This window comes from Carassius carassius, chromosome 23 (assembly GCF_963082965.1).
Source record: "Carassius carassius chromosome 23, fCarCar2.1, whole genome shotgun sequence".
NCBI classification, from domain to species: Eukaryota; Metazoa; Chordata; class Actinopteri; order Cypriniformes; family Cyprinidae; genus Carassius; species Carassius carassius.
In genome coordinates, this window is record NC_081777.1 from 15,018,519 (window position 1) to 15,037,907 (window position 19,389).

General features: G+C 38.5%; 1 protein-coding gene across 4 annotated transcripts in view; it reads left to right on the plus strand.

Moving 5' to 3' along the window:
• The window catches only part of LOC132101360 (voltage-gated potassium channel subunit beta-1-like), a 170,429-nt gene that overhangs the window by 143,533 nt on the left and 7,507 nt on the right, over window positions 1-19,389 (plus strand). For all 4 annotated transcript variants that reach the window (XM_059506257.1, XM_059506253.1, XM_059506254.1 and 1 more), the window contains exons 6-8: window positions 6,458-6,502; window positions 7,844-7,887; window positions 13,563-13,649. In XM_059506257.1, the coding sequence (XP_059362240.1) occupies window positions 6,458-6,502; window positions 7,844-7,887; window positions 13,563-13,649 (176 nt within the window). The remainder of the gene's footprint in view (window positions 1-6,457; window positions 6,503-7,843; window positions 7,888-13,562; window positions 13,650-19,389) is intronic.

The following is a 19,389-nucleotide window of genomic DNA, read 5'->3' on the forward strand; positions in this document are numbered from 1 at the left end:
GGTTCTGAAAGCAGCGGAGCGCGCCTTCATCACCCTGATCTTATCTGATCTGATTCTGATTACGAGCGCAAAAGGGAAAGTCCCTCTCTAAACCATTCAGACAGATCCACCTGTATTCTCATAAGCTCATTCTCCTCCATGCCTCCATGCCTCACGAGACGGACGAGAGCGGAGCTTTTTCACTGAAAAAATGCTCACAATGCACGCAGATCAGAGGCTGTCGCTTGCCAACTCTGTGTTTTTTCAATGTATGCTTCAGACACTGGTCCCGACGAGGTGTTCCCCCATAGCGACCCCTTGAGGATGCAGTTCGAAGTTCTCTTGAAAGGGAACCAGTAATGTTATAGTGTTTGTTGTTGTCCACATCATACTCTTGCTCTTCCTTAATTTCTTCCTCCACTCCCTACTCCTTCTCCTCCTCTTCCTCCTCCTCCTCCTCCTCTCTGGTGTCCTTGACCTCTTCCTTCACGTCTCTCTGGATCCATTGTTTCAAACCTGAATGAGGTTCTGATTGGTGTGTCATATATGTTGATGCCTAGTGTTTCCATTTGGGTTTTTGTATGCTTATTGCTGACTTGAGTGAACAATATTGAATACCAGTGCTTTCTAAACGACCACATGTTGAAAACACTGAGAAATGTTGGGATTTGGCATTATGGTTTTGAAATTTTAGTTCAAAAGCCTGCTTATAGTATTTTAGCAATCAAGAAAAACTGTAATATGACTCAGTACTTAAATGTGTAATAACACTGTAACAAGGAAACCTTAAAATAATGTGTAACCTAAAATATATTAAAATAAAAAACAGTTCTTTTAAATTGCAGTGATATTTCACAATATTACTGTTTTTGTTGTATATTTTTGATGCAGCCTTGGTGAGCATGAAAAAAACATTTAAAACATTTAACCGACCCCAAACTTTTCATTGATAGTGTACATGTAGCACAAATCTTTTATCTGAATAGAGATGTGCTATTTATATGTACAATGAATTCTGGTAGAATACTATTCCTAAGATTGCCATGGACTCTTTCTCTCTCTTTTTCTCTCCCTCTTGCTTTTTCTTTGATACATATCTCATCAGATTGAGTTGAAGAGTACAGATCCATTCTGTCCCCAAACTAATTTAATCTGACCACCTTTATAAGCTTTAGAATCTTTTCATATCCTAGATCTATATTACAGATCATGCTATTATGCTGACAGATTGGCTCATCCCACTGCAGAGAACATACATGAATATCCCATAAACCCCAATCAAAATTCAAGAGCTTGTCTGGAAGAATCTCTTCAGTAAATGTTTGATGGATATTCATTAAAGGTGAAGTGACCCCTGAGATCCACAGTTTTAATGAACAGAGTAGAGACGGTATGCTGGGGGACTATTTTTCCCTCTCTTCTTCTTTCATCAGTTTATTTTCCTTTTCAATCTTTTATATCTTCTCAGTTCATTCTTTCTATCTCTCTCTCCAATATTCTTATTCCTGTCCCATTCCCCATTTCCTCAATAACTAGGTTTTTCTCCACCAGCTTTTATTTTTATTTTTCCATTCTCTTTCCTTTCATCATCTTTTTCACCAACACATTCCCTCTGTGGAGATGATAGTAAGTTCATGTGTTTTTACACCAGCTGCTCGTTTGCTACACAGTGATAAATGGGTGTGAAACACAAAGCCATTGAATTCACTTATAATATGACATCTGCCCTAATATATCTCTTCAATTTCACAATCCAAGCTTTCTTGTTTAAAATCTTAATTATTTTGTAAGGCTAAAATTTAGAGGGCAGCTCTCAGTTTTTGTGAGTCGAGAATGTAGGACACAGCAAGAGTTCACACTAGTGAAAGCTCATTTACACCCATTTACAATGCAGATGAGAGAGACTCTGAGAGACCTGCAGATTACTGCCAAAACAGCTACAGGCAAAGGTTAAACATGTATCATCACTGAGCATAAGCATCACTATCTCTGCAGTTCTGCCTCAACAGTCTGCTTCCTGTTTGATGAAGTCATGAGACCAATGAACAACTGATTAACTGATCAACATAAACAGAAGCCATTCCAAATCTGTCTGACTTTGTTTAAAATTTAATTGGTAATATTTATTATTATTATTATTATTGTCAGTTAAAAAAAAACTAAAATGTACACAACTTTACACAACATTTTTTTTTTGGCACAAATAAAGTAATAAAAGCTGCAAACTGTTTTCTTATAAAATTGCAGAATAGATTGGAAAGAGTTATATTGATAAAATGAAATCATTATCACTCATTTTTGTCACACACCTGGACTCATTTTGTGTGTTTTTGCCCCTGTGACCCAGTTTCTGTCTTCCGTGTCTGGTTTGATTAGTTTCCAGGTGTGTCTCTTCATTTCCCCATGTGTTCCATGTCCCTGTTAATTTAGTCATGCCATCCACCTGTGTTTCCCCAATTATCCCTTCTACTTAAGCCTTGTCCTTTCAGTTCTGTTTTGTCGGGTCTACTCGTCTACTCGTTACTAGTTGCTTGTCCACTTGTCCATTTGTTACTTGTCACTTGCCACTTGCCACTTGCCACCTGTTATCTGCTACTTACCTTGCCTATGTTTTATTTAATAAATCCTTGTTTCGTTTATCCCTCGGCTCCGTGTTCCTTCCAGCAGCGTAAGCCGTGACAGAAGACCCGACCTGAAAAAGTTTAAAAAACTGCGTGTTTTGTTTTCCGTTTTTTCACAGTCTTTTTTCTTTCCGTAGTGTGTCATGGATCCCCTCTATCGCCCCGAATACCTCCTCCTCCTGCTGGAGCAGGAGGGACTGTCTCTCGAGGACCATACCAGACGGTTTCTCTGGCTAGCTAATGCCACCAGCTACCCGGACCACGCGCTCTGCACCTTTTATCACGCCAGCCTGAATCCTAGGTGCAGAGCGTTGTCGCCCGAAGATGGTCCTCGGGAGGATTTCGCCGCCTTTATAGAGTGGAATCTGGTGAGAAATGGGTCACCTCTCACGGTCGGCCCAATGGAGGATCTCGCCAGGTCCACTCTGGACCCAGAGCCCAGCCTACAATCTCCCCACGGAACGAGGCATAAGCCCGAGCCCACCGATGACGGAGAGCCAGAGAGCAACCCGTCAGACCAGGTGCGAGAGCCGGCGACACTGCCCACCACGTGGGAGCAAAATGTGGAGCGCCAATTGGGTCAAAATGAGGGGGTTTCCAATGCACCTATGCCTGATCCTCTGTTAAGCCCAGGAAGGGCTCCTGATCCTCCTTTAAGCCCAGGACGGGCTCCTGATCCTCCTTTAAGCCCAGGACGGGCTCCTGATCCTCCTTTAAGCCCAGGACGGGCTCCTGATCCCCCGTTAAGCCCAGGACGGGCTCCTGATCTTCCGTTAAGCCCAGGACGGGCTCCTGATCCTCCTTTAAGCCCAGGACGGGCTCCTGATCCTCCTTTAAGCCCAGGACGGGCTCCTGAACCCCCGTTAAGCCCAGGACGGGCTCCTGAACCCCCGTTAAGCCCAGGACGGGCTCCTGATCTTCCGTTAAGCCCAGGACGGGCTCCTGATCCTCCTTTAAGCCCAGGACGGGCTCCTGAACCCCCGTTAAGCCGAGGACGGGCTCCTGAACCCCCGTTAAGCCCAGGACGTGCTCCTGATCCTCCGTTAAGCCCAGGACGGGCTCTTGATCCTCCGTTAAGCCCAGGACGGGCTCTTGATCCTCCGTTAAGCCCAGGACGGGCTCCTGATTCCCCGTTAAGCCCAGGACGGGCTCCTGATTCCCCGTTAAGCCCAGGACGGGCTCCTGATTCCCCGTTAAGCCCAGGACGGGCTCCTGATCCTCCTGTAAGCCCAGGACGGGCTCCTGATCCTCCGTTAAGCCCAGGACGGGCTCCTGATCCTCCGTTAAGCCCAGGACGGGCTCCTGATTCCCCGTTAAGCCCAGGACGGGCTCCTGATCCTCCGTTAAGCCCAGGACGGGCTCCTGATCTTCCGTTAAGCCCAGGACGGGCTCCTGAACCCCAGTTAAGCCCAGGACGGGCTCCAGCCCCAGAGCTCACTCCAGTGCTTGCTCCTCCGAAATTCCCACCCTCCCACCCACTCCTGCCTCCTCCTCCGCTGTTGTCTGGCTGCCCCTCTGCTCGCCCTCAGCCTACCATCATTGTGGTGCGAGCTCAGCGGGACCGCCATCCTCCAGCGACGCCTTGGTCGGCGTCTCCCTCACCTCCGCCTCCAGCCTCTGAGGCCTGGACTCCGCCTCGGCCCGTTGACCCATCGGCTCCACCATGGCTCCTAGCTCCTTCCTCTCCGCCGTGGCCCGGCAGTCCGCAGGCTCTGCCTGGCTCCCTCGTCCCTCCGGCTCCGCCTTGGTCTGGCGTCGTCCATCCTATGCCTCGGGACTCCACTCCTCCGGCTTCGCCTCATCCCTCCGTCCCTCTGGCTCCGTCAGGCTCCTTCATCCCCTCGGCTACACCTCAGTCCTCAGTCACTCTGGCCTCACCGCGGCCTTCCGGATCCACATCGCCGCGTCAGTCACCAGAGCCATCAGTTCCGCCTAGGACCTCCGGCTCCTCCCCATCACCCTGGCTCTTCGGCTCTCCGTCTCCGCCTCGGGCTCCTCCTCCACTTGCTCCGTTGCCGTGGGTCGAGTCCCTGGAGTCGGTGACCATTCCTCCTCCATGGCTCCTTCCTCCGTCGGCCCCACCTTGGGCCGTTATGGCTGTGGCCTGGGTCCTGCTGGGTACCTCCTGCTTCAGATCCTTCCTGTCTCCTCCCTGGCTCCTCCCTCCGTCATCTCCTCCCTGGCTCCTTCCTCTGTAGTCCCTGTCTGCTGGCCCCCTCCTGGGAGGCTGTCCTCCACCGGAACCTCCTCCCAAGTTCCCACCCACGCCTCCCTTTGTTGTTTCTACGGTGCGAGGACGCACCTACCGGGAGGGGGGAGTACTGTCACACACCTGGACTCATTTTGTGTGTTTTTGCCCCTGTGACCCAGTTTCTGTCTTCCGTGTCTGGTTTGATTAGTTTCCAGGTGTGTCTCTTCATTTCCCCATGTGTTCCATGTCCCTGTTAATTTAGTCATGCCATCCACCTGTGTTTCCCCAATTATCCCTTCTACTTAAGCCTTGTCCTTTCAGTTCTGTTTTGTCGGGTCTACTCGTTACTAGTTGCTTGTCCACTTGTCCATTTGTTAATTGTCACTTGCCACTTGTTACTTGCCACTTGCCACTTGCCACCTGTTATCTGCTACTTACCTTGCCTATGTTTTATTTAATAAATCCTTGTTTCGTTTATCCCTCGGCTCCGTGTTCCTTCCAGCAGCGTAAGCCGTGACAATTTTTATGTCAGTGCTTCCTGTTAGATTTAATTAGGGATAACACCGAAACTGCATTGCACCATATGGCACATTAGCACTGTTTTATTCTGCAGACAACCAAAATTAATATAGCATGGACGATTTAATGTATGATTCTTTATTAGTTTTTTTTATTCATTTATCAAAAAAAATTGTGAAAAAAAATATTGTTATAACTTTTTTTTTTTATTTTAAAATGCAATTTATTCTTGTACAGGTAATTCAGGATTCCAGCTAAAAAGTCTTAAATATAGTTGTATCAAATTCAAGGCCATAAAAAAGTCTTAAATTGTAGAAGAATGTGTTAATTATGATTTCAAGGGGTCTTAAATTTTGGGGATGGAAAGACCAGAATTGTGTTATAGCTTAATGTGACGATTAAATTTCAAAAGATTTCATTAAATAAACATGAGAGCTGGACAGTCCAGTGCTGCACTGCTTTGTACTGCCATTACCGGGGAAACAGTTATATTTCTGCTGTTCCGATCATGTCACCTGCTGGCAGAGAATGAATGTGCATTTTCAACAAGCCTGTAGTTTTTGTTCAGACCAATGTGAAAATCAACCCATATTTTGCAAACACACATAGCTGTAGATGTGAACTGGTGAATCGATAAAAAGATAATGCATTATAAGAATCTAAACAGTAAAATGTATTTATGTTATTTAATTAATAAAATAATGTATAATAATCAAATTAATATAATAATTTATACTTTTGACTCATCTATTTTCTTAAAAATGGTTTAATGGTTGAAATGTGAAATGTATCATTTTGTAAAGTGATTTGTTTTTGTAAAAACTTGTATCCGAACTGTAAATTGTGCTTTTTTGCAGTCATTTTACGGTTTAATATGTAACCATAGACATTCCCCTACCCCGCTCATATGTTTTTTTCTTTTTTTTTTTTTTTTTGTGCAGGTCCAAAAAAAAATCTTAAAAAGTCTTAAATTTTAGCTCAAAAATCCCACAGAAACCCTGTAGCAACTGTAGCTTGACTACACCCAAAAAAAAAAAAAAAATTATTTATAACTGCACGTTAATCAACTTTTTCCTTGATTTAATATGGAACATGTATATGCAAATTCTAATGCACGTTTCGCTCTCTCCTCCTATCTTTTTTCAAGGCGATCCAGTCTGGTTATTACCACAAAGCTCTACTGGGGTGGAAGGCGAGTAAACTTTCCTTTTGTTCATTGTGGATGTCATGTCATGTCATGTGTATAGCGTTTGGACCAATCACACAACTATTTGTTATATATAACAAATAATCCCTAACACTCCCTCACCCCACCAACAAGGCAACTATGAGGGTCTGTGGACCCTTCCCCCAAAATGCAACTAACACCGCAAAAAGGCAGAACAGGCCTCTGGTTCCATGGCATCCAAAGACCAACCCTCACTCCATTTCCCCTTAGGAAAGACACATAATGCCCATAAAAATGGTCTCTTATCTAATGAATTATTAGAAAAAACCTTTCCGTGAATGAGCACACATATCCTCAGGTCATTGTTCATACCATTACTTTTCTTGTACTGTACTGTTTTATGTTTTACTTACCGTTTTAATTCATCTTCTGATTATCTAAATGAGAGTTTGTATTATATGTTGATACTCATGAAACATATTAGTGTTTTTTTTTTTTTTGTTTTTAGAATTTTTAATAGTTTTTTCATCAACAACCAATCACATTACACATGCAAAATGCCATGCTCTAAGACAAATTGTCATAAACTTTCCTTGCATAAGTGCAATTCACCACTGGCTCTTTGACCTTCGAGAGGTGTGACCTCCACAGATCTTAAAGGCATCACTTCTGATCTAGCTATATGCTCTAATGCATTAATACTGTAGGAAAGATATTTTCTGTGGCCACAAAAATATCCTTTCTTAGAGCTGATATAAACTTACACTGAATGTTCGCTGGACGAACAGGTTAGTTGATGGCAATTTAATTCTGCTACAGTTGATATAAATAGTTGTAATTAATCATAAATTAATTGTATTTATTTGTATACATTTAACTTTTTAGCTAATTTGCTAAACATAACAAATTTAATTTCATAACTCTCACCCTGTTGCACATTCAAAAGGTCTGCACATTTAACATCTGAGGATTTACATCTGTGGATTTACACATTTCATAAATGCAGTTACAAACCCAAGTTTAGGTCAAGCGCTAGCTGAGCACGCATTTTCTGTATGAGTAAGTATTCTGAAAGTAATTGAGCAAAAGTGCAGCTGTGAAGCTTGATAAGACTTAAGAAAAGGCCTGTCCCATTTACCCACAAATCCTCTCTCATGAATACTAATCAGAATTTCACTATGCCAGGATTTTATTTGAAGTTAAAAAATGAACATGCAAAAGGGCCAGTTTGAAAAAGAAAAAAGATGAGCAAGAAACTCTGGCAGAAGGAGGACATATCTCATATGCTAGACTGAACTTGGCTCTGTCTGAGATTTTGCTTTCTGACGTACATCTGTCCCTTTGTGTGTCTCTTTTTCGCCACAGAGCCGAGACAGAACGAGGCCTTTCTAGGAAACACATTATTGAAGGTGAAGTGCACACATTCCCTTTTTAAATACTCTCAATATGGGATCACAGCTTCAGATCACTGTGTGTGTGTGTGTGTGTGTGCATGTGTGTGTGCTCTTGTTTTTGTGACATATCAGGACAAAACTCTGTATAATGACATGGGTATGACACAGGTATTACAAGGAGAGGGTGACTTATGAGGACATAACCCATGTCCCCATTTTTCAAAACGCGTATAAATCATACAGAATGTTTTTTTTTTGAGAAAGCAAAAATGCACAAAGTTTCCTGTGAGGGTTAGGGGTAGGGTTGGTGAAGGGCGATAGAATATACCATTTCTACAGTATACAAACCATTACGCCTATGGGATGTCCCCACTTTTCACAAAAACAAATGTGTGTGCGTGTGTGTGTGTGTGTGTGTGTTGTGTGTGTGTGTGTGTGTGTGTGTGTGTGTGACGTGTTTGTCTCCTTCGTGGGCATTGATTGGGTGGGATAGTGTTAGTGCTGCTCTGGCAGGCAGAACTAACAGTTAGATGGACTAAAGACAATGTAGATGGAAATGACTTTCTTAACGACATCAGTAACTGAACACACAATGCACAGAATAAAGCCAAAAATGCATAATTTTCCCCTGACTGAATTTCATCTGACTCCAACAGGCACCTTGGATTGTAATGTTACATTTCAGCATGCCTTGCTTGCATCAAAACAATGGTTCAACCTATAAGATGTAGGAGGAAACTTTTTAAAAGCATAATGAAAATTAAAGGGATACTTCACCCAAAAATGTAAATTCTGTCATTAATTACTCATCCTCATGTTGTTCCAAACCTTTAAGACATTTGTTCATCTTCGGAACACAAATTAAGATATTTTTGATGAATACCGAGAGCTCTCTGGTCCTCCCATAGACAGCAAGGATCCTATGGAGGTAAATCAGTAGCTAAACTCGAGAGGTTGAAGATCTGAATGTGAGAACTTGACATATTAATATTTGTATTTGTAAGTTAAAATTTACACTCACAGCTCTGATGTGAAAAGCTGAATCTTTCAATTTGCACACACAGACAATGATCAAAACAACCGTGTTTTGAATTGGAAGTTGTAGATTAATAGATACAAATGTGTAGAATGACATTCATACAAAGAAAATGACATACACCCATGTTTACAACATATTTACTTTTGCACTTTTTTACTTCAGTTTCGCTGCACAACGTCAAGTCGGCACTTACAACCTCTCAGATCTGGAAGTACAAGTTCAAATCCTAGCGCTCCGACTTTTGCTACTCTTCTTGCGGTATTCTGTTGCAAAACTCACTTGTGCACTTGTATATGCAGATGTGAGAGAGCAGAGCTGGGGGCGGGGCTTTGGTGCGAATGAAGACATTTTATTAGTCGATGCCCGACCAATGAACAACGCCAATTGTTTTCACTGAATATCCTTAGCTTTGACAGGATTTTAAGACACTGCATTCATTTTGCCATTCAGGTATTATCTAGTAGACAAATAATGCAACATATTTTATTTGTATATCCCACTGCATATTGCAGAGTAAACTCGCTGTACCAGAGCATGCTTTGATCTCACCGCCACGCGGTCACGTGGTTCATGGAGCTATCATTAGTACTAAACTAAACGTTTTGTCAATATGCTTGAAATGTATTAAATGGGACAGACAGTAGTTTCATTATATTTGCAGCGATTTCTAGTAATTTGTAACACAGAAAGTGCATTGAATATGCATTGATAACTACGCTGACTAATGACTATGCGTTACAATAGCATTTTATACTGGAAAATGGAACAGCATTATGTTCTCATACTCCTCCTTGGCAGTTAAATGTGACTAAACAATTAAGTGTAACTTTTAACCAATAAAATAACGGTACTACATGTTAACTCAGTCCTGTTTAGTTCATTTGAAGAGATCATGGTACTAAATAATATGCGCAATAATTATGATACATGAATGACCATTTGAAATATAACATTTTCTAATATGGTTTTTATTTATACTACAATAACTGAAGTATTTAGGTTTAAATTCCAGTGCAAAGAGGCACGCTTTAAATTAGAGGCATTTGGTGGCCAGAAAGATAATATTCATATGCAATTCCATTGCTTAAACACTAGATGGCCTTGTTGATGTTTAATAAATACATGTATTTAGCTCTACTAGTTGCTCAAAACAGTATTTCTGGTCATAAGTGCTTATTTTTTAGGTTTTGCTGTTTAATGTACATTTAGACATTATTAAAAACTCGATTTTTATTTAAAAAAAATTAATAATAATAATGTTGCATTTAAAAAGATTCATTACTGACAAGCAAATTAGGAATTTAACCCAATGAAGATGTTAAAATTATTTTTACAAAATATATAAATAATAAAAACAGCATTATATTGCAACTCTGGTACAGTGATATGCAGTGGGATATACATATAAAATATTTGCATTATTTGTCTACCAGATAATACCTGAATGGCAAAATGAATGCAGTGTCTTAAAATCCTGTCAAAGCTAAGGATATTCAGTGAAAACCGTTGGCGTTGTTCATTGGTCGGGCATCGACCAATAAAATGTCTTCATTCGCACCAAAGCCCCGCCCCCAGCTCTGCTCTCTCACATCTGCATATACAAGTGCACAAGTGAGTTTTGCAACAGAATACCGCAAAAAGAGTAGCAAAAGTCAGAGCGCTAGGATTTGAACTTGTACTTCCAGATCTGAGAGGTTGTAAGTGCCGACTTGACGTTGTGCAGCGAAACTGAAGTAAAGTGCAAAAGTAAATATGTCGTAAACGTGTGTGTATGTCATTTTCTTTGTGTGAATGTCATTCTACACATTTGTTACTATTAATCTACAACTTCCAATTCAAAACACGGGTGTTTTGATCATTGTCTGTGTGTGCAAATTGAAAGATTCAGCTTTTCACCTCAGAGCTGTGAGTGTAAATTTTAACTTACAAATACAAATATTAATATGACAAGTTCTCACAATCAGATCTTCAACCTCTCGAGTTTTGCTACTGATTTACCTTTATAGGATCCTAACACGATCAACGCTTTGTAACGTAGAACAAAAATAATTACTTTATCAATGATTTGTCTCCTCCGCATCACCCTGGCGCCATTTTGGAGAGTATCACATGTAAACACATATGCAATGCACGTACGTGGAGACGTTGTTAACATTGTTTACGTTTTGATCTGAACATAACGTATCCACGTACATGCGTTGCATATGATGTTTACATATGCACTCGGAGAAATAAAGGTACAAAAGCTGTCACTGGGGTGTCACTTTTGTTCCTATTAGTTTCTAATATGTACTCTTTAAGTACTAAAATGTACCTTCAAGGTATCAAACGTACCTTTTGGAAAGGTAGAGCCCCAGTGACAGCTTTTGTACCTTTGATACACTCCAAAATGGCACTAGGGTGACGCGGAGGAGACTAATTGTTGAATAAAGTCATTGTTGTTATTTTCTTTGCAAACAAAATGTATTCTCGTAGCTTTGTAAAATTACATTTTCAGGAAAAGTGATGAGAGAGCTCTCAGAATGCATAAAAAAAATCTTAATTCTTAATTCTTTATTATCTTCTGAAGATGAACAAAGGTCTTACAGGTTTGGAATGACACAAGGGTGAGATAATAATGACAGAATTTACATTTTTAGGTGAACTAACCCTTTAAGTAAATAATGAGTCCCTTTTATGTGTGGGTGAACTGCTTGAACAAAACTAGTTATGTTCTAATGCATACAGTAGATGCTCTCAGTAGGGTCAGAGTTGCATTTGCTGTGAAATTACGGAAATAATTCCCATCCCTGGCCAAGATATTCAGGGTTACAGGGAAGATGAATGAATGGTTGTTTGTGCCATTCCACACCGGCCCTTATTTTTCTTCAGTGCCAGCAGGTTTGGGGCCAGACACCTATTTTACAAACATAGAGCTCAGGATACACATGGCTCTCGCCCACCTGCAGTTCCCTACATTTGAAGCATGTCTGTGAACATGCCAGCCATATTATATTCATATAAATGGATTAGATTCATTGGTCTGGTCAGACTGCAAAGCAGACACACATATCCATACAGATAAGGATGGACTGGGAATTTGAGACATAATGTAGACTTAGACACACAGTCTGTTTCCCAGTATAGATATTGTTAAATATTGTACAAATATACATATATTGTGTATGTTGCCCTGTGAACTTTTTTTTTTCCAACTCTTTATCTTGGCTACTATTATTTGTCATGGATGCAAATGTAAAAAGTAGTTGCTTTGAGAATCTAAACTACAGTTCAAAAGTTTGGGGACATAAAGACATAAATGACATAAAGACGTAAATCTTTTGCACATAATATACATGTACATACATGGAACACACTATACTACTTATATTTATATTTATATACACATACACTTATTTATCCAAACACACATACTTAGCGTACAGTTACAATTTTTCCACATAATATACATGTACATACATAAATGCTCTTTTTAATATACCTGCCATACATTGTCAATTTGTATATTGTCAATCCTTACCCACCTATTTGTATTTTTTTGTATTTTTTATTCCTTATTGTGTTTTTTGTTCTGTCGCTGTTATGTTGCACTGCGGAGCTCTGTCACGAAAACAAATTCCTCGTATGTGTGAACATACCTGGCAATAAAGCTCATTCTGATTCTGATTCTGATTCTGATGTTAAATGTATTATTAATTTATTTCTTTAAGAATTAATTTAAAGAAAAAGATTTATAAAGATTTTGGTTGCATTTTATTTTACAGTACGTGTACTAACATGTACTTATAGTGTACTTACAGTGTATTTATCTAAGAAAGTTCTGGTAATACAAGGTAACTACATGGGGTAGGGTTAGGTTTAGGGGTAGGTTCAGGGTTAGTACCTAGTTACTACATAGTTATTGTAATTACTATAATAAGTACATAGTATGTACATGAGGAACAGGACTGTAAATACTGTTTAAACTTTATATCCATCAAATAATACTGGGGAAAAAAGTATTGCGGTTTCCACAAAAAATGAAAGCAGCATTGACCAAAAATATATCTTGAGCACCATTTCAGCATATTGTCGGTCATGCTGACATTGTTGTGTTACTTTGCACTATATAATTGAGCAATCACATACCTCTCTTTGGCTCAGTGTGTCTCAAACTGCTGACAACCACCATCATTTCTTGACTGTAAAGCCTCATCTGACCTCAAGATGCTGACCCTGTCAGAGTGAACCTCTAGAGGTGGACAAACGAGGGAATCCAGTCCCAAACACACTTCATTATGCTTGACGATCTATCCAGCACTCTGCCGAATTAAAGACAGAGACAGAAAGAATGAATGAGCCCTTGGGCCCTGTACAGGACACACTTGATTATTACAGAGTCCACCAGACTCACACAGCTGGGTGTCCCTCGTCTGCGGAGCTTGATTAAGTGGGGAAAGTTTGTCCTGATGTCATGAGGGCTTGACATTCTTCATGATATGAAGAGTCCTCAACAAACTGTTGTCTGTCAGAGCATGCAACTTTTTAATTAGCACTAGCCTTTCCCTCTTTTATAACTTATAATGCTACATAGGAGAAAACAGACTTCTTTTTTATAAAGGGGAGACAAACAATACCCAGACTGACTCACAACATACATCTGGTCTTTCAGGTCTTAAGGGCTCCTTGCAGAGGATGCAGCTGGAATATGTGGATGTGGTCTTCGCCAACCGGCCTGATAGCAACACACCGATGGAGGGTAAGTTTGGTCATTAAAATAAGGGCAAGTTTAAAAACAACCTGTCCTCCAACCAATACGCCCGTATAGGTCGTTTGTCCAAATCCCTGAAATACGACCCATCAGAGCGTATACTACAATTGCGCCCCTATTGGCAAAAGGTCGTTTTCATATTAATGTTTTGTACTCTTTTATTTGCACTCTGATTTGCGTTTCGTGTAGCTCAGTTGGTAGATCATTGCGCTATACATTGATAGGTAATCATGCTATCATGGGTTCGATCCCAGGGAATGGATGTGCACGAAAATGTATATGCTCAATAAATCATAATTTAGCATGATTTCTGTGAGGGTTAGGTTTAGGGGTGGGGTTAGGTGTGGTCATTCGAACGAATAAGCCACCTAGTAAAATATGTAGGAAATACTGTGAGATCGGTGTAAAAAGCCCACACATTGCATTTAAATAAACGTGCGTTTTGATTGGTAATGACGTTATACGTCATTTCATGACGACAGACGCAACGCGATACTGTCATTATTTTTACGCCCGCTAGAGGGCGCTTAACTTTAAAACGTAAATATAGGTCGTAATAAGGTGCTTGCACAAACGACCTATTTGGTCGTTTTTTGTTGGAGGACAGGCTCTTTAAAAATGTTGGGGTTGCCTTAGTAAATATATTTACATATTTACTGACATATCACTTGAGACTACTGAGATATATATATATAAAGTAATAATTCAACTTTATCAGGAGTACTAGGCTACTTGAGTACAATGTTTATTTCATATTATTAAGACTAAAATGTGATAAATGTCACTATTGATGAGGCATGTATGATCTTTGTATAATTTTGGTCTTTAAATGCAAGATATTTAAAGTGTATCTGATGTATACTTGCAGTAGTTCCACTTTAACACAATAATATATACTTCAGTATATCTTCAGATGGACTTCAGCACTATTTCCACACAACTGAAGTGCATTAAGTACAAAAATATACCAAAAATATTTCAAGTTTAAAATATTTAATTTAATATACCAAAAGTACAATTGCAGTATATTTTTATTAAGTACATAAATATGTAAACGAATTTGTAGTATACTTAGCATGAAATACATGTATTTCAAATACATTGTAGTATGTTTACTTTTCACCAGGTTGGTAAGATTTCTTAATGTTTTTCAGAGTCTTTTATGCTCACCAATGCTGCATTTATTTGATCAAAGAATACAGTAAAACCATAATATTGGGAAGTATTATTACCACATAAAAAACAATTGTTTTTTTATTTTCAGTATATTTTAAAATTCAATTCTAATTCTATGCTGCTTTTAATAGAAATAGAAATCTTTTGTAGCATTATTAATTCAGTGTCTTCAGTATCACCTTTGATCAGTTTAATGTATTCCTCATATAAATACGACTATTAACTTTTGAATGGTATAGTGTATGGAATTTGTTTGGGGTACATTTTGAAGACTTTGAGAGCACTTTGGGAAACTCTTTGGAAAGTACTGAGAAGTTAGTGATCACAATACTGCATCAAAAGCCATGCACAAAAGAACGAGTGTGTCAGACTAAAAGGGTTGGTGTCCTGCAGGCACATCCATCTGAGGTCTAAATTCTCTGAAAGATGTATTCATGATAACAGGGTTACGATAAAGTGCAGTCCCCGGGATGCCATCACGGTAATAATTCTGAATAACCAGACTTCTTACTTCTACCCAAAGTACACAATGCAGCCAGCAGGCTACCAAGCTGCTGTTAAAGCTCTGTACTGCCCAAAGCTTCAAGTGCAGTCAGCGTGAACATCTAATCTACTGTTTAATAATGAGCTTTTGGTACAAACCACAAGATAGCAAAATCTCTTGAACAATAAAAACCGGTTACAAAATAAGAGGAGACAGAGAAAAGCAACTGCATTAAGAGCAATTTGGAGAAAATGGGAGGATAGTTAATTAAAATAAATATCTGCTGCTGATTTAAATTGAGAGCTTTATTCTCAGAAGAGCAAAATGAGAAGTGAGCCAGTCTCTTTGACCTTCAGTTCTTTACCAGCTGTTGTAACAACAGATGCTCTCTTTCATTTATCCATCCTATTAAGTTCCTGAGAAATCATAATGTATATGTGGCCGCCCTAAACTCCGTAAATTGCAAAAATTGCACTCTTTAGCCAATCTCATGTCACCTTGTAGAGCCAAAAAGGAGATTTTTGAAAGAGAAAGATTTTCATAGTCCATCTCTTTTTGAGAGCTCAATCAATATTCTTTTGTTAAGGGGGATCTGTATGCCCCTCTGGTATGTATGTACCGCTTAGAGCTGTTCTGTTATGTAGCATTCAGGGCTTACTGCGCTGGATGCCAAGGTTACACTGACTCAGCCATTTGTTCCAGACCTCTCTACTTTAACAAGCTTTTCAGTTTTCACTCTATCACTTCTCACTCAGACTCAGAGAATCTAACACAGTACCTGCACAAATCTTACTTCCCGTTACAGTTTTTACATCTTCCCTAAACAAAAAATGTTTATTTGTTACAAACAGAAATTTAATTCATTGCAACCCTACCAGTTCAGTTCACTCACTGAGTCCGCCTATAGGAACCTAAATCAGTTACATTGGCTAAAAGAATATAAAGGAGTGCTCATTCAGTGCCTGATTAGAAATCCTACAAAATCACTGAAAAAAGCTGTAGAACTTGAAATTAAATATTTGTAGTTCTTTGTGTTTTATGTTTTGTAAACAAACCTCTTCATGTACTAACTTGGCCATCATCATTTTCCAGTTTACTGTTACTGTTATTACAGGGGCAGACTATCCATTAACAAAAATCAGGAACGTAGCCATCATTTCAGAAGTGAGGGGGACAGAAGTGTTATATAGTATATATATATATATATATATATATATATATATATATATATATATATATATATATATATATATATATATATATATATAACATTCATGTACTACCAGTCAAAAGTTTTGAATACGTCTCTTTAATTGATTTGATCCAAAATACTGCAAAAGCAATAATGCTGTAAAATATTGTTACTATTTAAATTATTTTATTATTTTCTATTTGAATATATAAAAAAATTGATTATTATTATCATCAATAATTGAAACAGTTGAGTACATGTTTTTCTGGAATCTCTGATTAATAGGACAGATAAAAAGATCAGCATTTATCTGAAATCAAAAGATTTCTATTTCAGATGAATGTTGTTTGTCTGAACTTTCTATTAATCAGAGAATCAAACCTGAAAATAAAAAAAATCTATTCAGCTTTTAAACATTTGCTTTTCAACATCATACTAATAATGTGTTTTCTTTCTTCTTCTATTTTTTTTGGAGCAGCAAATCAGAATATTAGAATGTTTTCTGAAGGATCATGTGACTGGGGTAATGATGCTAAAAAATTAGCTTTGAAACTACAAGAATAAATTTAATTGTAAAATATATTCAAATAGAAAACGTTATTTAAAATAATAAAAAAAATATTTTAAAATTGTAATGTTTTTTTGTACTTTGGATCAAATAAATGCAGGCTTGGTGAACAGAAGAGATTTATTCCACATCCCCTGTGTGATCTACACCCATGACAAAACTGTATTTTCACATAGTTCCTTGCATAATGCTATATTATGACCTCAAAACACTTTAGCTAAAATAACAGGTTCCTTTTCTGACAAAGTAAACCTACTCATTAACTCACCTGGTACAGCATTGCACTTGTGAAACAAGAGTCACAACACTCAACAGAAGAGCTCAGAGATTTGTCTCATGTTTGATTTTGCTAACACTGTCGGTTAGGGTTAGGGTTTAGGTAGGTTTAGGTAGGGTTTAAGTGAAGGTGGTAGGTTGGTTTCAAGTATGATAAAGTATTAACCTTTTATCATAAATTAACACACATTTTATTTTGAAAGTGCTGCAAAAATTGCAAACCTAGACTCCTGAATCATCTCTGATGTTAACTTTAAACACTGAACAGATGTGTGGATACCTCTCTCTCGCTCTCCGTCTGTCTCACAGGCATGGGCAGGCAGATCGCTATGCAGTGCTTTTCTGCTGCATTGATGCAGAAAGTGTCCAGAGTTTAGCGCTCCTCACTGTGTGCAGTGCATATTAAAGTTCCTCAGTGGCTCTGCAATCCCCTGATTATTCTCTATTCACTTTTTTTCTTACCTGATTACAATTTTATCAGTATGAAGGGTAAAAGCTAAAGGGAATATGAAGTTACACTGTACTTTATCATTCATTTTTCCTCATGAGTGCACTTATTGAATTATGTGAAACCACATAAAAGTACATCATGCTGAACGTAATCCACCCAAGATGAGGCACACAGTGAATGAAACTATACAATACAAGATTAAGTCCCCACCTGAAATCAGAGATAGCACACACCTGTATAAACTGTAAATAAAAAATTAGTAGAAAAGGTGCAGTAAGTGAGTTTTGAGAAATGCTTTTGATATTTAAAATCGCCAAACAAACAGGCCCTTTACCTAAAATATTCACACCCCTGACTTGGTAGCTCAGAACCCTCAAATTTACAAAAATGCTATGCAAAGCAGGAAACTCCCACATCGTTGTTGGACAAAGCCCTCACTGGGGATTGGACAGAAGTCTGTTTTGGAGTTTGGTCTGATCCACTTTCTACAATGTTTCTCAGAAATCGCTCACGACACCTTTAAATTTACAGACATTTTAAGACATTTTCTTTAGCACTAAAACACAATGCAATGCAATGTATATTTCAAAATATGGGAAAACACCAATACTGAAATTCCTTCATATCAAAACAATACATTGACCCTTATTATGTGTAGTGTCAGAACATTGCAGGAGGGAATCAAGTTTCATCTCTCTCAAACTTCAGCTTATTGAGTGTCCATAAAAACATATGTTTAATAGTGAAAACAAGGTTGTTGAAGCACCAATCACACACCACTTTAGACAAGAACAAAATTTAGATGGTTTACACCAAATTTGACATTTATCTTTGATGACCAGCAGAACTATTGTAGTTTCTGATATTTTAATAATTGCCTAATTTGTTTGACTTTTTCTGGCTTTTCAACATAACTGAAAAAAATAAAATAAAATAAAAAAATAAATAAAAATGAAATGCACAGAATGTAGTAATTCTGCCCTAGTCTGCCCTTGTGAAAAGGAAGTACACGTTATAATACAACAAAATAAAAAATGAAAACATGTTATGAAAATAATATATTTTAAAAGAATACATTTACATGATAACGGAATATTGGTCTTATGTTTTCTGACACTTTGTAATTATTTAGTGATTAATTGCATATTAATTGCAATTAAATAAAGAATTATTATAGTTTAAATTTGTATTATAGTTTAAAACTAGTTTAAACTGAAATTTAGAGTGCTTTTTTCACGTAAGTAGGACTTTATGTGATTATACAGGTGCATCTCAATAATTTAGAATGTTAATTCTTTGGTTCTTTTAATTGTGATGATTTTGTCTCACATTAAACAAAAACCCACCAATTCACTATCTCAACAAATAAGAATACTTCATAAGACCAATAAAAATAAAAAACATTTTTAGTGAATTGTTGGCCTTCTGGAAAGTATGTTAATTTACTGTACATGTACTTGATACTTGGTAGGGGCTACTTTTGCTTTAATTACTGCCTCAATCCGGCGTGACAGGGAGGTGATCATTTATTTGGCACTGCTGAGGTGGTATGGAATCCAGGTTTCTTTGACAGTGGCCTTC